The 24,950-nt window shown below is 46.5% G+C and overlaps 2 protein-coding genes across 4 annotated transcripts; one reads left to right on the top strand and one right to left on the bottom strand.

The window, feature by feature from the left end:
• The first annotated feature begins 32 nt into the window (after positions 1-32).
• On the top strand, positions 33-24,950 carry angel (protein). Of its 2 annotated transcripts, XM_050181814.3 has the most exons (6): positions 215-363; positions 3,014-3,343; positions 5,706-6,014; positions 10,288-10,529; positions 11,580-11,649; positions 22,065-24,950. In XM_050181814.3, exons 1-6 carry the CDS (start codon positions 330-332, stop codon positions 23,234-23,236), a joined length of 2,157 nt encoding a protein of 718 aa, XP_050037771.1. In that variant the 5' UTR covers positions 215-329; the 3' UTR covers positions 23,237-24,950. The 2 variants fall into 2 exon arrangements, with proteins under 2 accessions (XP_050037774.1, XP_050037771.1); XM_050181817.3 differs by lacking the exons at positions 215-363; positions 3,014-3,343 and adding an exon at positions 33-168.
• On the bottom strand, positions 16,194-19,557 carry LOC140219511 (putative nuclease HARBI1). Of its 2 annotated transcripts, XM_072289348.1 has the most exons (4): positions 18,962-19,557; positions 17,980-18,118; positions 17,398-17,469; positions 16,194-16,976 (listed from the first exon to the last, which is right to left on the bottom strand). In XM_072289348.1, exons 1-4 carry the CDS (start codon positions 19,307-19,309, stop codon positions 16,489-16,491), a joined length of 1,047 nt encoding a protein of 348 aa, XP_072145449.1. In that variant the 5' UTR covers positions 19,310-19,557; the 3' UTR covers positions 16,194-16,488. The 2 variants fall into 2 exon arrangements, with proteins under 2 accessions (XP_072145449.1, XP_072145450.1); XM_072289349.1 differs by lacking the exon at positions 17,398-17,469 and having other exon boundaries at positions 18,962-19,541.

Here is a 24,950-nt window from a genome sequence, read left to right as displayed (position 1 = left end):
GACAAAATAGCGACAAACCGCGCAGGTGGCGCTCGCATCGCCATCAACACAAGATGGCCGCCAGTTGGTAAATAAATTCCCCGACAGATTCCCACAAAAAAATCGTCCCGTATTCGCGGCTTCCAAAATCGCGGTGGATGTTATCTGTGCCTCGTGGACCTGTCTGACGTAAGTTCCTGCCCGTCCTCGTGATTGTCATCGAGAGTGGAAAGGGCGTTTTGTTGACACCTCATCCGTACCTCAACTGTGTGGTTATCAAGCACCCGCGATAATAAGCAAACGTCGGGCACAGCTGCTTTCTCGTCGTGGTCAATGGGCACAGGAAAAATATGAGCGATGAACAGCCTTCGCCGGAAACAGCTGGTTAGTTAGCCTACCGCATTTTCGAAGACCGTTCGCGTCGCCTTGACGCGTGCTAACTTCTCGCGCTTCTAAAAACTACCTACTGCAGTTCCTCTCCCACGTGGAGGTGTATTAGGTGTATTTTCTTTTTCCAGATGAAAGCTAAGCGTTGCTTGCGTTGGCGAATCTCCCGCTGTTCTCGAAATAGTCCGAACCGATTTGGAGAAGCGCAGTGTGTGGAATAGCCGTTAACGCTTATTCCGCTTTTTCTTGCGGCAGCAGCGCGCAATTGCGGTCGGTCTCGAAAGCTGTAAGCTCGGTTTCGAACAGCTCGAACTACCGGTTGCGCAAGATTCCATTGAATTTGCGCAACCGTCGTCGCACGTGTCTGATTCTGCGGCGTCTGTTCGAAAGCACGTACTGTAGACGCAGCAACGCGGTGCCGATCGGTGCAGGTGTAGACTTTCGATCGCCTGGGACCGCTCGCCTAAAGGCGCTTGGCACTTTCGGCAGAGAATGAAGCGTGGACGAAACTTTCCACGGTAAAGTATCGACGTTTCAACCGTGTCGTCTCAATCGCAGAGTGCCCGACTCGCTAAAATGCCTCGCCTTTCCAATCGCATTTGAAACGTGCCTCGTTCCAACGGCAACGAATGTGTGTGGTGATGTCTGCGTACTTTCGTTTTCTAGAGGTCACGAGAGCTGCAGTGTGCCGCTTTTACCTACACGTCTTCGCAAAACCCCTGCCTGTTAAGGTCACCGGCTCGGTAATCTAGAATTCTGAGATGGAAGGCTGTTACTGTTATGAAAGGGCGAAGTTAACTAAGGATAGTTCACGGAATGTGGAATCTTGCAATGTGTGCCCGTAAAAACACAAAAATATATTATTGTGGTAACTGTTCCGGTAGCGTAAGTCCTTGTGTTGCCAGGAGACAACTGTTTATAGTGGTAGTTAAGCTTTTTGGAGTAGCATCACATGCACAAAGCACTGGAAAAATAAAACAGGAACTGAAACATGCTTTAGGACACTGTCCTGTGACCATTAGACTTTCAGAAAGTTCTAGCTTAATGTTTATCAAAGCAACCTGTACTTCTACGCTGATAATGTAATAGTCGAGCTCATCATTGAAGCCGAGGAGGTAACCCAACCAACCACTTAATATTGTAGCCTTTGAGCAAAAGCTTGGGACTTCAGAAAGATTGTTAGAGGTTACTTGCCAAGCTGTAAAAGGGTACTGCAGACAACTCATCTGAATAATTTCTGATTGTGAAACCCAAACAAGCTGCTTGGTTTCTTATTCAACAATTCATTAAATTTCAATGTAAGAATTTGCATCTACACTATAACCTGCTCCCTCCCTTATGGTGTTCTTAAAATAGCCAGAGAGCATTCGTTTTAGCTGTCGCTGACCCGCCGTGGTTGCTCAGTGGCTATGGTGTTAGGCTGCTAAGCACGAGGTCGCGGGATCGAATCCTGGCCACGGCGGCCGCATTTCGATGGGGGCGAAATGCGAAAACACCCGTGTACTTAGATTTAGGTGCACGTTAAAGAACCCCAGGTGGTCAAAATTTCCGGAGTCCTCCACTACGGCGTGCCTCATAATCAGAAAGTGGGTTTGGCACGTAAAACCCCATAATTTAATTTTTTTTTTTACCTGTCGCCATAAGAGAAGGTGGGGGGGGGGGGGGGGGTCATCATACACTTGGTCAGCATGAAGGTCATCATTGAAATGATGAATTAAATTTATGAAGTTACCGGTCGGTTGCTCTGCGAGACAGGTGGACAAACAAACAAAAAATGATAGTTCCAGATATGGTTGCTGCTTCCAACAAATTCTGTTAGTCATTTTTTACATGGCTCATGGCTGGTAGTGCCTGCTTACTGGTGCGTGCTGTGTGAAATTAAGTCCCAGTTTCATTGTTCAATTTTTTTAAGGGTTTAGCGAGGAAAATAATTGCCTGCATAGCCCTTAGGTTCACTGAGACCTGGTTGCGGGATTCTGCAGAACTGATTGCCATATTCAGTGACCTAGTTTGTGTACCCCCCTGTACCCCCATTGACCAGAATAATGCATGTTATAATTGATCAGGCACACGAAAAAACTTGCAGGAGTGATTGGCATTTTCGAAATGATACTAGTATATTGAACACTAACTAGAAGGCGTTCAAGAGGGATACTTTCTTGTCAGTTCTCAGAGAACTTCTAGCAGTGATCTTGCATTCACAAGGGTTTTGCAAAAGTGCAGTAAAAACTGTTACATCTGACAAGTATGTTCCTGTAAGCGTGAGCAGCTGGGTTGGTGGCACAGAGTTCAACCAGAGAAGAGCTGTTATTGCAGTAACTGGCTATGTTGCACTCAGCTCCGAGTGTAAAGTATTAGCAGGAATGTAATAGTTAACACGGAGCCCGAATTTTTGTTCAACAAAAACACCCACGTAACACGGAGACGTGCTCGAAGAATTGGGAGTTCGACAAACTGCCACAAGATGTCGGTACCAGTGTTGTTGCTACAGTTCACGTTTCCGTCAACTTGGTATTCTGTCAAGGTTGATAGGTCTGCGGACAAGCTAGAACTCCCTAATGTCCACTAGAATATCGGCTAGCCATGTTTGCCATTAACCAATGAGTTACCCTGCTTTCCCTGTGCTGTTCTCCCCTATCGGGAGCAGGTGCCCATGGCCAGCAGGCGCGCGGTGGCGCTGCGGGTGACGGCATCCATCAGCTCAGTCGGGGTCGTGCGCGATCTAGCCCCCTGCCGGTTGCACAACACGGTCCACTGCCTCGTGTGCAGCCGCATCAGCGGCAACAGCAGCAGCAGCCAGGGCCGCAGTCGGAGCTGCAGCCGGCAATGTGGTGGCCCGGTGCCGCGTTCCGCTTGATCCGGCCCCCCGTGCTAGTGCTACCACCCGCGGCGGCCGCCGCACAGGCTGCCGTCGGGGTCCTGCCCAACAGTGTTAGGCCTGCAGCTCCTCTGCCGGTCGCAAGCTGGATTGCCCTAGGTGAGAGCTTGTGAGCCTCTGGTGCTTTGCACGCAAAAATGTAGAACCAATATAATGAGAAGGGCCTAGGACGAGCTCCGAGTCTCAACTAATAGGTTTGTTAAGACAACTGTCTTGGTTTCCGAGTGGCACAGTGCAGTGTGGTCAGTATTGGTTGTCTTTATCTCGTGATTTGTTTTCTGCATGATTTACTTTTTGTATTTCTTTTTCCTCCTCCTTTTGTCCACTTCTGCATCTTAAACATCGCAGTTTTTCCTAGATTGAAGAAGAAAAAAAATGCTGGGTGGAGAAGGTGGCTGTTTTTTTTATTTAGTCCATGGTTGATGATGTGGCAATTGCATGTTCGGTTCACGGAGAAGAAAGGCTCGCTGCGCAACCAAGCTGAAAACACAAAGCGTGAGTTGCGAAACAGTAAAGTTGAAAAAGCGCCCGCGGCACTCTGCAACACTTCGAAGCGAGGAAAGACATTTCATTCAGCCTACCAGTTGAAAGTTGGTACTGTTCCCTTTTGGCCAATGACATTTTTTGCACCACCACCATGCCCATTGTAGTGCTTTACCATTTAACTTGGCAGCAATTAACTCCTGCGTGTTGATTATAGTTCATTAAGCAACATTGCTGCACCCTGCCTGGTTTGTTGACAAAGGGATGAGACATTATGGCTGCTACAACCTGTCCCGTTAGGTTGTTAGAGGTCAAATCATGTAGAGCTCTTGTGCTTCTTTAGGTGCATCATTTAGAAAGGAAGGCAGCAGTATGTGTGGGAGATGAAAAACAGGCGGCTTGTTGTTGCTCAGTGGAATTGGCCGAACAGCTGCAGCCGTGATTGTATGGTGGCACGCGTAAGTGCTCTTGTACATTTGTAGGTTTCTCGCTGTTGCTTGTATATTGGTCCCCTTGTAAGCTGCAAAATGCAGTCAACTAGTTGTGCTGTGAAGGCACCGCCAGAAGAGGAACTTTGCTGTCACTTGTGAAAGTGTGTACTTTGTTTTCAAAGACTCGGCTTTGGTAGCGAAAGCACTAAAGTGTGTAAAAAAGAGTTTGCCAGGACTGGATAAGAACGGGTGTCAATTACTGCAGGAATAACTGTCATTTACGCATGAGATACATGAGAGTCATGTTGGTAAGGTTTGAGTCTGTGCTTCTCTATTCAGTATACAGTTGTTACCGTGGAACAACGCAGAGAAACGCAGGAAGGGGGAAACTTGGAGTGATCAATAGGGGCGGGACAAGTATGTTGTTAAAGCCAATATTTCAACAAGTGGACTTGATGAAGACATTCTTTGGCTCCAGCAAAATCCCTTGTTCAAACACTGTTGATGCTTTGTTATCCTAACTACTAGATGTGGGAGATACGGGGTTCTCCTCCGTACTCTTGGGACAAAGGAACGACAACACAGTAGTGCAAACAATCACAAGGGCATTTATTGCACCTTTCATAGATCAATGCCTGCTAGCCGAGTTGCTATCCCCAAAACATGCCGATGGGTGCGCGACAAATCTAGAAGTCCGACTTACCGCGACCGCATGGCGAGCGAATATGTTCGCCCCATGCTGGATCCCAACGCCTGGTCATTCGCGTGTAAGGTCACGCGGACGGTGGCGCGTTGCAAGGCGGCCACGCGAGGCGGTCTCGCAGAAGCATGGGTCGGCGGCGCGCGGGACGTCCACGCTGTCCCTCGACCCGCCGGGGAAGAGCCCACGCCTTGTCTCAAACATGGATTGGCGCACGCGCGGCACGTCCGAGCTGCTTGCCGTACCACCGCCAAAGAGAGAGCCCCTTGTCTTTCCCGCACCCAAGTAACCACGCAGCGGCGCGACACTCGCGCCATCTCTCGCACCGCGCTTGTACCACTCCGACCGCCGCGGCCCACGTGGCGACGCCGCACGGAGACGGGGGCTATGCGGGAAAACAAGATATCAGGGGAGGCGCGACGGTCGCGCATCCCCACACCACTTACAGTGGTTTTCAGTGCAAGATTATGTGAACATGAACATGACCAGAGGCCTAAAAATCTTTATAAAGACATCTTCCGCAGTGCTTTTAATGTAACTGCAATGGTATTGGCAAATTCGGACAGTTAGAAAAGGTACCTTAGGGTAAGTTAGTTTTCTGTAGCTTGTCAAAACAGATGCGCACATGACATTATATACTAAAGATTATAAAATTGTATAGACAAAGGCAACGTGACAGCAAAAAAGAAGACAGGACAATCTCAAACTTGTGATTTGTGCTTGTCATGTCTTCACTATTGTGTTGTCTTTGTCAGCGTGAACATACTTGCCCAGTAGTGTGCAATGTTTAACCTACAAGATGGCCTGCTGCCGAGCGGCGCTGACTTGGTTGCTTTTCTGGCTCCAGGCAGGGCCCGACTGCTGCACGCCAACAGCCAGGCTTCCAACGCCATGGCTACCAAGCCAGACCTGTTGCTGGACACCGGCCATTTGCCACTGCCCTGCGCCAAGCGCAGGCCAGGGTCACCGGTGGTCAGTGACCTTGCCGACCCCTCCTCCGGAGCCAGGCCGAAGAGGCGCTTCCCTGAGCAACCACCAGCTGAGGCGATGATGGATGTCACTGATGCTGTGATCAACGATGACCAGGTGGACAGTGGCGTTGATTCTGCCACCACACCAGCTGACGTGAGAGGATATGATCCAGTCCTTGCTGCTGGCAAGTTGCTTTTAATCCTCCCTGATTAAACCTGTGTCACTTTCCACGTGCTCCGTGCCTTTCTCGAGATAAATTACGAATGTGGAACCATTGTAGATGGGTTGCACCATCTACTCAGAAGTTAGTTAAACTAAAATTTTATGGTGGGCTTTTCTTTCTTTTAGATGATAGATGGCTCAACGAAGCTTCACGCTGGAGCCAAACATCTCAGTCGAGCTAAAGTGGTGGATTAGTGATGCCCAAAGATGAAGCCATTGATTAGTATGCTGGTACTGTATCTTGTTCAATTTTGCATTCTTTCTTTTTGAGGCATCACAGATACAAATATGGCTAAATACATGTTCAATGAAAATGGGGTGAAACACGATTGCAGTGAATGCAGGCACGATCAACAAAAATGTTGTTTTCGACCGAACACAGGCGTGTCATTTAATTGCGACTCGCAGCAGTTCACCATCAGCATTGCCGGAACCGCCAGCCGTCTGTTCTCTACGTTCATGAATAAATTGGAGCCCTGGACGCCAACAGAATGATGTGTTTGTGATGTATGCAGAGCGGTACTTTACATAAGTGGAACCTTGATATAACAAACACGGATATAACAAATTATTGCAGATAACGTAGTAATTCTGAAATATTTCGCACCAATATCACCGCATGACAAATACCGTAGAATCTCGGTTATACGATCACGCCTGATACGAATTTTGGCATGATATGAATTTACCAAAAGTCCCAGCCCACATCCATTAGCTTACAACATGTCAAATTTCTAATGTTGCAAACTGATTTTCGTGCCGTGGTGAATGATGCGAACAATCGAGCCCCCGCGCTATACCTGGTGGAGCAGACGAGGAGGACCTGGTTCCGGTAGTGCCAGACACTGGCTGTTGTCAGGCTGGCAGAGCAGCCATGCCGATGCACCAGTTGCATTCCTGTTGCCATGGCAACTTGCATCGCCCCGACTTATGACTACACTGGCACATGACCCCCCCACGCCTCAGAAATTAAACATCTGTCCTCAAAAAAAAAAAAAAAAAAAAATCTTTTACTTTGTGTAGTATCATGCAACTTGTTGACCATTTTCGAACACTCGCAACTTTATCAGGAGCCAGTAATCATACACAATGCAATCTTACAGCATCGGCAAGGTTGGTGACATTCGCTTCCATGAGTAGTCTTAGCTCTGTATTTCACACTATGCGTCATCTTCCGTGCCTGATGACAATTAGAAACTTTTCTATCTTCGCACCTGTCAGATCATGCGATAGAAAGCAGCTTCACTGCCGCGAAGAAAACAGATTCCCTTACCTCGCGTGAATCATTTCCTTATCACCATGAGGTGGCAGCTAGAACACAGCAATGAAGGTAACTGAAGATAAACAGGCAGATCTTGAAATGTCTGCGTCGGAACACCCGAAGTATGCAGCTTGCTGCTGCCAAAATGTGCGCGAACAAGCATGCCAGTGATTCAAATTCGCATTAGCCAAAAGGAGCATTCCCGTAAAGAATTGCAATGCTAGTTTTCCCGTTTCACGCTCGCTTTTGCTTCTTTTATTTCTGCGTGAAGAAATACAACTCTGTCTGTAGCTATCTGAATCTCTGATCTCTTGCATATACGGGGATACAAAGATGGCGGTGCTGCTTCAACAGTATGCTGTGCTTGCGATCAGTGGTGCGATAGCACCTCCCAAAACCCTATTTTCTTCCTGATTTCGGAGACAACACACCAAAAAAGTTCAACTTTAAAACGACAGCTTTAGAGAGGCCCCATCATGGAGAAAATCCGGCGTTGACTGTGAGTGAAAATTTTCGACCAATCACAGAATGGCACTCGGCGCTTGGTTCCTTGCAGAACCACCAGATAACTCTCGCCTCCGCGGCAGTAGCAGCACAGTCCATGCGAGGGAAAAAATAAAATCGGAAAGCTAGCCTTCGAGCATGGCGTTGCCCGCAAGAATTTCCCGGTAAAGATTACAGTTGCATAAGCTGCAGTTGATGGGAAGCACGAGAAGCAGTCAGGACTCTTGAATACTAGGCGAAGCTTAAGCGTCTCGTAAGTTTTTTTTCTCAAGTTCTGCAGTGTGTTTCTTCCAAATATTCCACCATGAAAGAAAGGAAGCTCTTCGGATTGCGGGGAAAAAAGAAATTTTAAAGATCAGGAATTTTGAGCAAGTCGCCCATTTCATTGCTGTGTCCCTCCTTAATTTCAGATTTTTTAGAGCCCAGATCCTAGGGCATCGGTGTAACCGAGCAAACGAGTGCAGCGGATGAAAGAGTGAACATGGAGCGTAGCGGGAGATGAAAGAAAGCGGCGAGCAGGAGGAGGAAAGTGGGGGGGGGGGGCATGGTGAAAGCATGAGAAGAAAAGCATAGTGCCGCGCAAGACGCGCATTGCGGCGATGATGGTTACGAGAAGGTGCCAGAGCAGCGCCCGTCGTCTGGGAGGTCTGCCTGCGGCGGCTGCTGTGAATTGTACCCACATGTCGCCCAAGTGCTGCTTCTTGAGATCTCCCGATTAGCGAGGCAGTCGCGTCGCGCTTCGCTCCATTTGCAACATGCCACTCGAGACAGATTGTCCACACCAGCCTAAATATATCGCAAAATGAAAACAGATAGAGCTGCACTCAAATTTCGCATTGGGGAGTATCGTAATCGCTGGTGAATTTTTTTCGTTCTTGAGCGATACGAATTTTTGTGCCGTCCCAAGAGATTCATATAATCGAGATTCTACTGTATTAGGTATAAGAAAGGTGTTTTTGTATTGTATGCGGCTTCATTATAACCAGATACAACTGTACATTGAAAATTGAGACTCCTTTTGTGTCCCTTTAAGCTGTAGTGGCATATGGTGTCTGCTGATCCAATTTGTTGGTGATTTGATTATCAAATTACACACATGGTACAGTCTAGGCTTAGGAGCGCTAGTTTGTCAGATTTGTAATTCAGTAGAACCTCATTTGAGCATTTTCGAAAAGAGAATGCGAGGATAAAGACTTATTACCAGAAAAACGTACGAAGCCTGAAGGCATGAAAAAATTTGGCAGGCTCAGCTGTGGTAGACATTGGTGTAATAGAAGGCGCTGCGCGATTCATTGCGGCAGAAAAGGCCAGTGTGTGCTAAGATAGTGCAGCTTGAGAGGCCCGAGACGCACTTTGTCGTTCTCTTGTCGCGCAGTGTTTTAAGACAAGAAACCGAAGCGAAATTGCGCTAGTGGGTGACAGTGGAATACGATGCTGCCAGAGCGAAATGTGACACTCACTTTGCGCCGCCTGCAGCGGGGAATGGCGGTGCATTTTGGTTTTAGCCTATTACAAGCATGCCGTACACCTAGGACAGCACTACACCACATGCGCTTTGACACAGATAAGTGGAGATGCCTATTGCAGTAGGTTTTCGTGGCCATAGCTGTGAATGTGACAACCCGCAAGGAGGTTTGCTGGAACTGGCAGAGGAAACCGAGTGCATTCCGACATTTTCACACGGCACAGGTACTGCAGGGAAGCTGCCGTGGCGGGCACTTACTGATCTTAATGGCACGTGCCTTGCTCCTTTTCTGCTTCACAAGGGATCTAGCGACTTGAAAACGTATCGTAAGATTGCAGCTTGGTGATGTACTGAACGTTAGTGCCAAAAGATTGTGTCCTCCGGGAATGTACAGCCGTCAAAAAAGAAGTGTAACCGTATTGGATAATTTTTTTTTTGTTATCGATCGTAAACATTGCCGCCGGGAAATTGTGCGAAAGGGGATCGTATGAGTAAGGTTCTACTGTAAACAGTTTCCTTGGCTTCCCTGCCTGTTGGCTCATGTGATGATTAACGAAACTTTCACAATGGCAATCTCTAGTTGATTGAGTCGCAGTGTGCCAGATCCTGGGCAGTATCAATTCAGCAAGGTACTTTACATTCTAAAATGGACTGGAAGACCAAACACGACCCTGTACTTGTATGCCCTGCCTGTTTAGGAGGCTATACACAAACTTCAGAGTCTTGCATCTGTTGCTCTAGGGTGGACAGAAATAAAGTTTGTGTTATAGTTCTTGAATCGTGCACAAGTCACTGATACCTTGTTTAGCGAAATCTGCGGGAATGTTTTTACGAAAGTTTTTTTTAGAAAAATAAAGGAGATTTGCGTAAAATTAGAATGGAACAAGGTAAACAAAATTGTACCTCATATTTGAAACAAGGACATAACATTACCTATAAGTGCAAGCTTTTGGCACCTTAACGATAAGAATAACACTTTGAAAACACGTTTTAAATGCTTTTCAGCGAATGTGCGGCAGCGCATACGCAAGAGCCGGTATTGGGTGCCTACCGATCTGGGACAGGTGCACAGCACGAGCAGCACCTCCAGCAAGGACCTCGTGTTCACAGTGCTGTCATACAATGTCCTGGCACAAGGCCTTTTGGAGGACAACCCCTACCTCTACCAGCACTGCCACGAGGAAGTGCTCCAGTGGTCGCTGCGCCGACAGAACCTCCTTGCTGAGCTCAGGGAGGCCAACGCTGACGTGAGTGGGTGGGAGGTGGTCAGGTACACACATACCTGCCTATTCTTCAGAATTTTCCATTGCGTTTCCCAGTTTCAGCTCGTTCTGCAATTTCACTAATGCATAATTTTTTTTTTTCAATGAATTCAGTTTGCGAAAAATATTCGCTCGTCAGTGCAGACCTTGGAAGTGTTCTGATAGTGAAAGGGCACCAGAGGGGTACTTGCTTCAAGCAAGTTCATAAGACATGTTCAGACAAGTTCCTGAAGCAGGCGAAATGGGCAACAGAAAGATCGCTGAAAAAGTCATGGTGATGTAAAAGCAGTGTGTTGCTTGATAGTCTCTGCTATTCAAAGTTTGCTGCTGCTTGTGGGCTGCATCTAAAGGACTAAAGGAAAATCATCGTTAACAAAGTGTGCATGTATCTCACAAAAAGTACAAAGTGAACTTCCTTTCCCAATCCCCTTCCCCCATGAAATGCTACGAGGTTTTTACAAATTTTAACGTTCACAGATTGGCAGGTGTGCAGTTAGATTTATTTGCAGTATCAGAAACCAGTTGCTAAGGAAACATTGATACAGGAGTGATGTCAAAAGGCTGGCTTTCTGCACTGCTCTGTTTGGTCTAGGTTGTGCCCATCGCATCAGAAAAGATGAAAAAGGAAAAATAAAGTTGCATTATTTTTGGAGCATGATTATGGGTACAGCACAATTTTCTCTGGGTGGTACTTTGCTAAAAGCAGTCTCGCTTTGTGTTTGTATGGTAATACCCGTGCCATTGCATTCCATCACCAGAGGGACAGTACACTGCCGACCGCTTGGTTGCATCTCGCTAGTACCAGATCTGATCCGTCTATACTCGTACTGGAACAACGTGCGTTGACTATCTTCCATTCTTTCTCTGTAAATCAGTGCTACGAAAGCAGCATGTGGGACTGCAAAGCCTGGGCTTTCACATTTGCCTCATGGGCGGTCGGGGTCGGCCACCTATGGCCTGGGACTGCGGCATCACAGAGCATCGCACAGTTAATCTGACTTGCCCTCTTCACTGATTGTCCCCCCCCTGCTCCAGATCCTCTGCCTGCAAGAACTTCAGCAAGACCACTACGAGCTGGACTTCAAGCCCGAGCTGGAAAAAATGGGTCAGCATAGCTTCCTCTCTGCTCAGTAGTGCCCTGTAGGTCTCTTTAATGTGGCTGCACTTTCTATACTAGTTCAGGGAGTGCAGCATTTTTGTGGTTGATTTGACAGTTCACCATGTGCCGTCTGTATTGAGCCCTCTTTGATTTGAATTTGTGTAACACCATTTGAGCACGAGTTCATGGTTCTCCTGCATGTACCGCAGTTAACGACAGATTTTTCGGACTCCCTAGGGACTGCGGAAACGTCCGAAAAATCGGGCTGTCTGAAAAAAAAAAAACTAGTGCATGCCTTTTACTACTCCCAATTGCTCAAATCGCCACAGGCAGGTCCAAACTAACTCTGAAGGCCTGCCAGTACAGTTATTAGGCGTATCAATGCTCATACTCTGACAGGAGGCGGCAGGTGCATGTGTGTCTAATTAAGGAATACATACTGTGACCCGTAGCGGTTGCCCCTTCCCACTCTTCGTATGCTTCACCGTACTGGGGCCGTATTCTGTAGCGGTTCCTTTGGGAACCGGTTCCCTTTGGCTGTTACGTCTGGATTACGTCACTCGGAGAAAGAGTGGAACGGGGCGGCGTGAGGGGAACCAATCAACGAGCGGCGGTCTGCCGGAAGATCACGTCATCATTTTTGTTTGTACTTAGGGGACGGTATAGCAATTGAAGGATGTTGCTGGTTTGATAAAAAAACATTGGTTTGTATAGAACACTTGCAAATATATTTTCAGTAATAAATGTGAGCTTGCGGCGCAGACCGCTACTGGGAGTTGTAATTTTATTTGTGTTGTTTTCTTATTTAGTCGCTAGGTGGTGTGCCATACGTTATGCAAACAAGTTGCCTCGCTTTGTTTACGTTTTGGACTTGCCAGTTTGCGCGCCGAATCCGAAACTGGGTCCTCATGTTTGAGCGAGGCCGCGCGATATACTCGTGTCATTTGTTGAAGAGCACCCCTACCTTGCGAAGGCGTCGTGTGTGCTGGGTCAACAGCTGACGGCGGCGCGCAAGGAGGAGCTCTGGCAGCCAGTGACTGCCTTGCTGAGGGCCCGGCAGTGAAAACTGCAGCCCAATGGCGCGGCGTGTGGAAGAAAGATGCGTATAACGCCCGCCGTGATGCAGCCGCCTTGCACGCCGAAAGCAGGTAAGCACACTCGTTGACGGAGCTTTTGCGCACCATATTCTAACAAACGTGTTAATCACAGAGGAACCGGAGGAGGCAGCCTGCCCGGACCGCGAGGGCGCGTCCTCTCCCTAGTTGGAAGGGCGAGCGCCATCGGAGTCTGCCCGCCGTTCTTCGAGCCCGACGAAGAGGTGAACATCAGCGCATGGGTTTCAATAGGTCAACGCCAAGTCGACGCGCTGTCGCGATTTATGGCAACACACACGCTTTTAATTTTTCAACTTTGCCCCGTGCGGTCCGTTTATGGAACGCACTACCAGATACTATTGCATGCCAATATAAACACACTGCATTTCGCAATCTGCTAAACGATCAATATGCCGTTTCAACCGTCTAAACACGTCATGTCTTTTGTAATTTTCTTGCATTTTTTCTACAAGTTAAAGAATTTCAGTGGTCCCAATTTCTTTACAATACTTACTACTGTATAACATGCAAAAATGTTTACAATGTTATTATGCTATTATGTTGTTGTTTACCATTTATTGTTATTGCTCTACATATTGTATTTGCTAATGTAATAATTTTCCATGTTCTGTGCGTACTCCTTTCATTATGCTGCAGTTTATTTCTTTCCCGATTCCATACTAATATGTTACCGTATTTCCCCATTTACACTATACCTTCTCGAAGGCCTGTAAGGTACATGTAAATAAATAAATAAATATTTACAATGTTTGCAGATGACTGTATAGTATATAGGGTCATCAACAGCGAATCTGACCAACAAGCACTACAACACGATTTGGATTTGATTGCCATATGGTGTGAAAAATGGAAAATGTCACAGAATGAGAAAAAGAGTGTCCACGTCACCTTTACCTGGAAGAGCTCATACGACAGCAATCGTAACACTATAAATAATGCTACTCTTGAACAAGTGTCAGAATATAAATACTTAGATGTATTTTTTTCTGCTGATCTAAGGTGGAACAGACACGTTACTCATGTTACGAACAAGGCTGTCGGAGCATTAGATTTTTTGAAACGTAACTTTAGTAGCTTGCCACAGAAACTTAGGGAGCAACTGTATTTCACACATGTGCGCAGTACACTGGAGTATGCGTGTGTTTGCTGGGATCCATATGCTACAGAACTTGTAGATAAACTAGAAAAAGTGCAGAACAGGGCAGTTCGGTTTGTCCTTGGCAATTATGACAGGATGCTTAGCATGACAGAAAGCAAAAAAGCATTAAATTGGCATCTTCTTGAACACCGTCGCCGAAATCTCAGATTAAAATTTCTTCATAACATATACCACTAATACGGGGATAGCCAGGTAATTGTATTTTCAGCCGCCCACATATGTTTCTAAAAGGCGAGATCACAAATTAAAAATATGTGAGATTCCTTTTGACCCTCTATTGCATGAATTATGAAAGTCATTTTTTCAGCTTTCATTATTGATTGAATGAACAAACATGACTGTAATAATAAAGATAAAGCTTTGTGCCAAATATGGCACACCATGAAGATGGCTGAGCGCTCTTCCTGCCATGGGCGGAAAACAAAGCTTCACGGATGGTGGCCTTTTAATGTGATGTGGGGAATGAAATGAAACAGTTGTTTGCTGCGTTCAGGCACAGATGAATGTTTCACTTCTTCTATCTTACCAACGACTTGTTTGTGCAAGGTGGCCGCTTACATCTTTGTTTCTTCTCGTCAAATTCTGGCCAGTGGCTGACTTGGTCAGATCGGTCGTCTTTGGGTGGCATTGCGGCCGCTGGTCCCTGTGCTTTTTTGACTTGAACATGGAATTCGATGTCCTGACTAGAAGTCCTTCCTGGTCGCTAGTTGGGTAGGCACTTGTTATGCGAGGTAAGGCATTCTGCAATTTCTGCTTTTAATTGAGCCAGCGGTAGTACTTGTCTCCTCCTAAGCTGCTCCTGCACCCTCCTGTACAATACCCATGCTGTTAGTACCGATAAGTCTAGCATAGGCGTAAAAATTCGAAAGTGCCATTTCTTCGACATCTGATATGTGTGCAGTAAAGTCCAAACAGAGAGTCCAGCAGGTCGACACCACCCATGTGCCTGTTATGGACCTTTACTACGCTGGGGCAATCAATTTCGCGAAACACCTTGGCGGAGGTAAACCAGCGCTGAGTCTTTTGGACTGGATCTCTCCCATCAAAGCTCGACAGAAATGTCACGGCGCGGTTGTCGTATCAACGCACACACGATAACTCTACGTCATCTATCGCGCTTGTGAGTGCCTCTGAAGCACCACTTCCTTTACATTTCAGTTCCTTTTCACTTTTCAGGCGGCTGTTTGGTAGACAATTCGCCCTCACCGTACCGATCGTCAAAATTACATCTTGTGATAGAGTGACCTGCAGCTTCGGGCTATTGAACAGATGGCAGCACGTTACCATATGTTGTATTTCAAGTTCATACTGTGCCAAATATGGCACACACCGATTTTGGTTTCTCTGCTGTAGTTGCAGGCAAAATTGAGAAAACTAGTAACTGCCTTGAATTGGCGAGGCCAAAAAATATGCCAAAATAATTTTTCTACGTTTCTGCGGTCGAACTTTTCAGAGAAAAAAAAAAAACCAATTGCTCGTGTTTGCCCCCTCCGAGTTTCACGTCGCATTCCAAAATCTACTTCACCTCTGTTTTGCGTATCACTCAAGAGATGGCAGCACTTGCCCATAATAAGTGCGCATAACTACGAGATTTACTCTGACGGTATCACATTCTCAACTGGGAATCTCACACATGCGAAAAAGAATGGTAACCGGTATGTGCCAAATATGGGACGCCATGCAATAGAGGGTTAAAAGTGACGCTTTCCGCTACTCTTTCTATGTTCGTACTATAAGAGACTGGAATACTCTACCACCTGACACTGTCTGTATTTGTTCAAATGATGATTTCTTCCATGCTTTATGAGTGTAATTCTGAGTGTTCATTTATATGAGTTGTACCCTCCCTGCTGTAATGCCTGAATGGCGAAGCAGGTACCCAATGAATAAAATGAATAAATAAAGAAATGTTTCATTGTCATGATTTTGTTTATATTGTTGCACCTTGTTAAGCAGCAATTACGAGCATTATGTGAAATCATGTGTGCAAGAAATGCAATGTTGAAGCAACTCTTGAGTTTAAACAAAGCAGTAGTAAGCATGAGTGTCTGCTATTTAACGAAATCCTGCTCCAATAAGTGCTTGACATGTCTCGTTTGTTGCTATACGTTTCAATATGTGCTATACAGATTGCTGACGACATTTCAGTTGCTGTGTAACTCATGCTGCTCTTGCGTGTCACACATGAACAGACATCTTCAGCTTTGGAACAATGCATACTGCACAGTAAAATAGGCATTGCAAAGCAATATTCAACAATGCAAGATTGGTTGCCATTCACCTTGGAAATAACCTTTATTTAAAGAAAATTCCCTGGCGAGACAATATTCAAAAGCACAGTGAACAAAGCAAAGGAGTAACATAATGGCACATGGTTATTTGTCACTGCATGTGTATCTGTCATGCTCAACATAGACAAATCATGTGCTTTCCACTACTGCAGTATGCAGCATACTATGATTAGCCACATGTGAGCACACGCAATGTGTTATGTTGAAGTGCACGGCCTATTTACTTTTATGATAATAAAAATAAAACATGTTACACCAGCACATGTCTCCACCTCATTTGTCAGCGAATGCGCCGGCGCACACTTTGCAGGTAGGCAATGCGCAAATTTCTGGGCAGCCGAAACACACCAACTATGGATTCACGCACCGCACGGCCTCTTTGAAACAAAGCTCGAGAAGGCTGTACAGGGTGCGCCTGCGGTGGCACCTGTACTTGAAGCGGCACTTGTGCCTGGGCTGGCTCCTGTGCGCTGTCGTCATGTGCACCGTCGTCACCTGGGTCGTCTGGCAGAGGCACGCCTGCTGCAAGGCAGAGGTTATGCAGCGCTGCACAAGCTGCAACAATAGTGGCTGCTTTCTGAGGCGAGTAGTGGAGCACCCGATACCTCTGCAGGCATCGGAAGCGGCTCTTGACGACTCCTATGCACCGCTCAACGGCATTTCGCATTGATGCGTGTGCCTCATTATAGCGCCCCTCTGCCGTGAGGCGATTTGGGTGACCAGGCACAGGAGTCATGATCCATGGCTCTAGCGGGTACCCAGAGTCCCCTGTAAAGTGTTGCACGTCAGTGAACGAACGTGGATACATTAAGGCACAATGCAAGAACACAGTCTACGCCAGGGCCCTTTTACAACAGCAGCGGGTCTTGGATTTATTGTTGCAATATCTATCGAACATTGACCTTCCCAGAAAGTTGTAAAGAAAGTTAGACTCATTTTAAAGAAAAGCCCAATTTCACCTGTTGTCTCGGCTGCAAATCTCATTCTCGGGTTAAGTTGGACATGTAATATTTATTTCATACTCGTGGTTTTCTGCTCCGCTCATCCCATTTGCTTCTCCCTAAATGTACATCCTCCACTAAAACTAATTAGCTCTTCTCTCTTCAGAAGTGTTATTTTATAAAACACTTCTAAGGTCTACTCTCGAATATGCTGCCAGTATCTGGGATCCTTACTCTACTTTTCGTACCTCTTCTCGTGAAGGTACCCGAACTCGAGCTACCCGTTTGATCCTTTATAATCACTCCAGCACCACATGTCGCTGCAACAAAAAAAATTGCAGACATTGTGACACAAAGAAAAATAGCGCAACTTGCACTATTCTACAATATATACTACACCGATCACTAACGTCGATGCCGAAAGTTTCACGCACACGCTTATTCCTTCGTTCCAAGGACAGTGACCAGGAACCAGCTACCCGAGTCCATTGTCACCAACCCTTTTCCATCATACTTGAAAACTGCCATTTCGACGTGTTCTGTAGAATTACACCCCTGCCTGTAACGCTCCACGTGGCATTCAGTGTATTGAAATTAATAAGTAAATAAACAGAATAACATGTCAGCTGTTGTATACATGCTGGTAAAAATATCTGCCTTCTAAGAGAGACATGTTTCTCTCGATAGTCGCTGCAGGTTCATTAGGTACTGCTGCATTCACAACACATTTCTAGCAAATCACGCTTTCTTAAAGCTTGCTAGGATGCAAAACTATTTGACTGTGTATGTTTTACATGTGGAAGAAGCACTGCTACTTTAGGTGCACTTACCAAGCAAGACTTCTCCATGAAGTAACAGGCCACGAGTGAGGCGGCGGCGAAATGCAGAATGCCTCCAAACGAAATAATCGTGGCACGATCCCGGAAACCGTGGGTCAATTGCCAGGATATTCAGCTTTGCATCACACACCTTGTAAGAGAAAGCAAAGAGAAGGTGTCAATGCCACTGCAACAAATATCTGGCACAAACTTTTGCTTACAACACTACTTGCCAATCAGTTACTGTTCAGTCAGCCAACACAATTACAGAAAAGGAGATATCAACATACGCAGTAGGCAGTTGAACTAATCATCAGCATGATAACAATGTTATCTACAAATGCAATGTTGGCATGTGTACATGTGCTCATGTATGGCGTGCGGTCACAACACAATGTGCAAAATAATTCCTTTGGTTTCTTCCGTCCATATTGTACAAGATTCTGCTAGAGAGTGCCACCTGTGTTTTTTTCTTGTTTTTCCAGACAAAGTGCCTATTACACGCGAAAGAACGCGGAAGTGGCAGCATGTGCCGTATTAACAGCTAGAGCAAATGGGTGTCCACACATTCTCATTCTCCCTCACACCATTTTCATTGATGGGATGCTCCTTTTCACGTTTACAGTCTGTTGGCCACAATGCTTTAGTTTTACGTCGAATAAGAATCACAAGGGCTCGTCTTCTGTTAGGATCGCTCGCAGACGAAGACTCCCTTCACTGCTACGGCGTCTATTCCGGTTTAAGTCGCGCGTAATGTGTTTACATTGTAGCATCGAAAAGGCTATTCAACTGTGATTAGAGAGCACTGAAAAAGTGCGGCCGGGTTCTATTGCCAAGATCAAAGTCGTCATTACACATACAACACAAACGCTACTTTCTCGAATAGGAACGCAAGTATTACCGGCAATTGATGAAAAATAACGAAACGAAGTTTTTTACAACGTGCACTCGCGCAATCACATATCGAAAATATTTGTCAATGAACAATACTCACGACCATGCAGTTGAGGGCGTAATACCCTTTACGGCTCCAGTACGATTCCGTTTCGCCGGGGCCGAGCTTCTTAGGGCGAACGATGGCTATCAGACTCCCGTCCACACATCCTAGAACTCCTGGAATTTTTCCACGGCTAAGAAAGCCTTCCTTGACGGCGGCTTTCTGTTGCGCCGTGGATGGGAATCTAACCCATCCTTTTTCTTTGCCCACAACCGTAATGGCCTTGGCGACGGCTGTAATGATCCGGCTGATCGAAGGCTGCGACAGTGCAATCGCTTCTTCATTCCCGACGCACTGTTGAAAGCTCCCGGTGGCAAAAAACCGCAGCGCGCACAGCACTTTCATCGTAATGTCGACACCACGAAATCTTTGAGGTCCGAGATGTCCTTCCAGCTCATCGCAAAGACGTCACACTATGTCTTTGGAGAGCCTAAAATGCCTTCGAAACTCTTCTTCGGCCATGCCGAACGCGTCGCGTCGTTGCCTCTCGTCGCGTCGTTGTCTTTCGGCACCCCCCAGCAACACAACTACCCTAACACAACCAAAGGAGCCGCCATTGCCGTCTCTGTCTCGTCTCGTCTAGGTGCCGGCTCGTCAGCTGGCGCGAGGTTAGACGGCAGCCACGGTTGCCCTAGCAACCCTCGACATCATGCTCGCCCCCGCGCGCGACCCTCGAGAGAACCACTTCTCCGCGGTTCCTCTCCTAGCAGGGAACCGGTTCCTTTCCAGAAGATTGGCAACCTGTGTGACGTCATCAAAATTTGTCGTCCCGCCCACCAGGGATGACGACAACGAAACGCCGACCAATGGCAACAGCCCAAAGGAACCGGTTCCCAAAGGAACCGCTACAGAATACGGCCCCTGCTTTGCGTATTCTTCACTGCACTACTGTGCCTATGCTTCACCGCGTAACATCACTGTACTGAGGTGTAGCTGACTTTTAGGAACCGGCGTTATGCAATGTGTCATGCATTCTGAGCATTGAAGCCATTGACGAGGATTACAAAGGCGGAATTGATGCCATTGCTAACAGTAGCAAATTGTTTTAATGAAATACACGGCACCGAACAGCAAGAAACTTAGTAGCGAACGTTGAAGTAGCTAGGCCTAGCGTTGCCGCGATAGTGGCTACGGCTGCCAGCGGATCTGTGTGCAAAAGCGCCTGTTCGAGGTGGCGAGATAATCAAGATGGCTGCAGTGGTGGCTTCAATCAGTGCCATTTTGGACTTGCGGTCATGGCAAAAAACCGAGAAAATCAGACGGTGAAGGCTTTTTGCACCCAAAATTTCATACATTCTTATACATTGACTCTATGTGTACCGTGACGGGACCGCGAGGGCGTCCAAATTATCGAGCATGTCCGGAAAATCTGACGTCCAGAAAGTCGTTCGTTGACTCTACTTAGGAAATGCAGGCGTCATGTGAGCTATTGGTAGCACACTACGTGGCATAATGCTAGTTGTTTAGTGATGCGTGGACATAAATATATTCTACTTTGGTCACAACGGTTTCTCTAGGTGGCATGAGGAGGTCACGTACAAGTTTGTCGGGCATGTTGGTAAAGGCTTGCAGCACTTTGCTTTAATTGCTTTAATTTGTACGGCCTTTTGAAATGAATTTTATGGTAAAAATAATAGCATCCACGCCCACCATTCCATTGCCACCACGTATTACTATCGTGATACAGTCGAACCCGAGTATATCGAGCCCGGATATAATGAATTATTGTATATAATGAACAGTTGTAAAATCGCCTTGAAAATTTTTGTATAGATGTTTTATTTTACGTATTGAATTATTGATATATCAACTATTTCGCGATCCCCTTTGAGATCGATAGATCCAGGTTCGACTGTATCGATTATTACAGTAACTAAAAGAATATACCCTGGCCTTTGCTACATGTGCATTTGTTGAAAATGCTTAACTGCCCACAGCAGCAGATGGAGCCGATTCATTTCTGCACTTTGCTCCTTGATATCGCAAGTCGCGATGCATGCAGGTGGTGTGGTGGGCTATCACGACATGAACTCATGCAGCACCCCGCGCAACGCTCACGAGAAGTGGTTTAGAAAGTGCAGTCACCTTGAAGAGACCTTATGCACCGCCTGTCAAGTGTGCCTTGGTGCAGGGCTATGTGAAACTAGTTTTTTTTAAAAGTGTAAGACTCATCATTGTCTCTCTACATAAAAGGCAGAGGGGGTTTCACTGCATACTAACTTGCACAGCTGTCACTAAATAAGACAGCCAAAGTTGGCGATGCCAGGATCTTTAGCTTGGGCAGTTCGGTCACTGCTGCAGAATTGCACTGCTACTGACGTTCGCTCACACTTATGGCGCATTCAAGTGGTTCCTACCACGCTGCAACTCTGTTTGCAGCGATTTGGAGCCCCCTCTATATTGGAGCCAGAGGAATCTGGCCTCAGCTGCTAGTTCAGCTGCTTCCAGAGCAATCGAAGTAGCCGCATTAGCAAGGTTCTGTCAGGTCTCAGTTGCACTCCCAATTTGAATGTGAGAGTGCCTTCAAGCGCTCTGAGCTCGAGCACAATGCCCCGAATGAGCCAGACAAATGTGTTCCGAGCTGTCAATTTCGACCCGCCAAATCCAAACTACACTGCGAGAGCACTCTAAAGCAATCAAATGCAACCAGTCGAATGAATAATTAGTAAGTGCTTGTAGCCATGAGGCATAAACCATATTTGGTCTATAATGTAGTGTATGCACTGTTTGCAGTGTATGCAGATTATGGATGAGGCTGCCTTAAATAGGAGAAACGATTGTTCAAACTTGTTTGTGCTTGCATTTGTGGTGGGTTTTAGTTGCAGCAAAGTGTTAGTTGTGATCACAATATCTGGGCCAGACCACAAAGCAAGAAACATTTACTGGCAGTGCGGTGATCTTGATCTGCAAGACAAAGGTCTCGTCAGGATACTGCCACTATCCTTTATGCCATCAGATGCCTCTTATAAATAGTACTTGACTTGAACTATGCTTTCCTTTGTGTGCCCTTATCCGGTTGCACGCATTTGCTGGTGGGGATCTCAACTGGCTGCTTTGTTGTGTGCTAACTTCTGTAAGCCACATCCTCTTGTTCTCTCAGGTTATGGCTGCCTCTACAAGCAGCGCACGGGCGACAAGCGGGATGGTTGTGGCATCTTCTTCCGCAAGTCCATCTTTGAGCTGGACCGCTTCGAGCCAATCGAGTACGCCCGCTCCGATGTGACCGTTCTCGACCGTGACAATGTCGCGCTCATCGCCATGTTGAAGCCAGTTGCCGGTGCTGCCAAGTTTGGTAAGGACTTCCGGCTGTGCGTGTCAACGACCCACCTGCTGTTCAACCCACGTCGGGGAGACATAAAGCTTGCCCAGCTGTGCCTCCTGCTTGCTGAAATAGACCGGTTGGCATTCTGCGGTGACTCGCCAGACGGCGTGCCACTGTACTTTCCCATTCTGCTGTGCGGCGACATGAACAGTGAGCCACACTCCCCACTGTACACTTTCCTCACCCGTGGAAGCCTGTGCTACGAAGGACTCCTTTCTGGTGACGTGTCTGGGCAGAGTGACGGTGCGAATCGAGGAAGATATGTGCCCCTCGACGCCAGCCTCCGTCAGCTCAACATCTCTGTTTCTTCCCGATATCTACCAGTGCCGGCTAAGGAACATGCGTCTCAGCATAGTGACACTCCTGCAGCTGATTCAGCACAGCAGGGCGTAGAGTCGAATGACGCTTTGAACCTCGCACAACCTGGATCTGCAACAAGCAATGCTGCTGCAAAGGAATCGATGAGTGATTCCCTAAAGAACGACTCACCATCAAACTCAGCCACAAATAGTCCTGCAAAGGGCTCACACGCGGAAAGCTCTGCCGTAAAAGATGCAGCGGCAGCAATGAAGTCATCTGATGCGAATGGCTCGACGCCAGCCAAGGAAGAATGCAGCAGCAGCCGGCAGCGCATTGTGAGGCACTTCCTGAACCTGATCTCCGCCTACAAGCACAATGTCAAGGGTGCTAACGCCGAGGTGACCACGCATCACCAGCGTGCGAGCTGCACCGTCGACTACATCTTCTACTCGGTGAAAAGGAAGGACACAATGTTTAGGGAGGGCCAAGTGAAACATGCCTGTGTGGTTGAGGGGCCTCTGCGGTTGTTGGCGACGTACCGCTTGATGTCGCAGAACCAGCTCATGGCCATTGGTGGGCTGCCTAACGAAGTGCAATCGTCGGATCACCTTCCTCTGATTGCCAAGTTTCTGCTTAGACCGCCCAGCTGAACTGAAGACCGCCCATTTGATAGCTGAAGATCAACACGTCACTGTCATCGCACATTATTCAGTGTAAATAGTGTTGCTTCTAATACGGACACCATGGCGTTTCATTTTTCAGGCACCACCAAAGCAGCGAGTATGGTGCTGTAGTCATCAGTAGCGTGTGCGCTGCTACCAAGAGGCATTACTCCCGTATTCCACCAACCACTGCATCATCATATAGGTGCGCTGTACAAGTTCATTTTACTGTAGATTTTAGGAGACATTGTTCATCACCGATGCTTGCGAAAAAGCAATCATGGGATCATTGCTGGTTTTAACACATATTTCTGTACAAATCTCACGACACTTCAATATAATTAATTGTGAATGTCAAAAAATATTTGGAATGGTAAATTTTTATTAGTAGTGTGATCAGTGTACCCTTAAGCCTGATCAATCATGCTTCCTCAATTAACTTTGCCCTGTCTTTCGGAAGCCTGTGAGAGCTTTGTGCTGGAATGAGAGCGAAATTATTTTTCCATAAATAAATGTTCATTGTATGTATTTAACCTATCCCTCTGGCTCCGATGTCACGGTAAGCAATGTCATGTTTGTGCTGTTCTTAGACTTGCATAAATAATTCACAGCAGGGGCTGCTGCACAAGCTCAAGCCATGCAAAAAAAGAAGAAAAAATTTGGGGGTAAAAAGCGGTGTGCGAATATTATAAACTTATAATTATCAATTGGAATTGGTTGGTATTTGATTCTATTTAAAAGACACTTTTACAATTTAAAATGTTTGAAACCCAAAAATTTGTGGTTGTCAGTTTTTTTTTTTAGTCAGCTTCGCTGTTGTACAGCCGTGTTATGCGGCGATGCGTACAGAATTCATTGTAGTCAATATCTGCCACGCAGTGAAGCATGCTAAAGGTAAGAAATTGGGCACTGTCACGGGGCTACTGCTGGTGCTTATGGCAAGCTGACACTGTCAGCTCAAGTACTCGCACTGTACTGCTTCTTCATGCATTTGCACAAAATCAGATGCCACATGGAAACTTCTGCATCTGCTACTAATCTGGCTGAATGCTTAAAAACGCGGCTTCCAAACTGCAAATTTGACCAACTAGCAAGCTTGGCTCTGTATTTAGACCCTCACTCTAAAGTAGTTGAGTACCACTAGGATGCTTCAATTGTGGACTGGATTAAAAAACCTGGAATTAGAAGAAGCTAGAAAAATTTCAACACCAGAAAACCCAGATATGTCTTAAAACAATGAAAGCTCCTGAAGAGTTTCCTTCCACGTCAGCACTGTGGAAAAGCTGGTAAGCTCATCATCCTGCCGGAAATTTTCAGTCGTTTGTGGCAGCAATATTCAATTCCACTAGGACAGGTTGAAAGATATGTGCATGGTGAAATTTTTGGTCAAGAAGACCCCGCATGAGTGTTGGTGTAAGCATGGTGCCCACTGTTGGATTGACTTGCGAAGAGCTGCCTGTTGCTAACAGACACTAGTGTGTCCAGTGAGCAGCTCTTTTTGGTTTTTAAAGTAACTGTGCCATGCAGGAGGGTGTCGCTGCTCCCCAAACATGTAGAGCAGCTACACTTCATTCATGACAACAATAAATAACTGCAGTTGTGATACTGTCAAGCAAGTGTTGTACTAGGGAATTTTGTTGACCAGAAAGCATATTTCTGTTCATTGTTTGCTGTGCAATAAACTTGCGAATTTCTTTTGGTA

The sequence above is a fragment of the Dermacentor andersoni genome, chromosome 7 (assembly GCF_023375885.2).
Source record: "Dermacentor andersoni chromosome 7, qqDerAnde1_hic_scaffold, whole genome shotgun sequence".
NCBI lineage: Eukaryota > Metazoa > Arthropoda > Arachnida > Ixodida > Ixodidae > Dermacentor > Dermacentor andersoni.
Note: the sequence above shows the minus strand (reverse complement) of the source record. Positions and strands in the feature narration are given on the sequence as shown.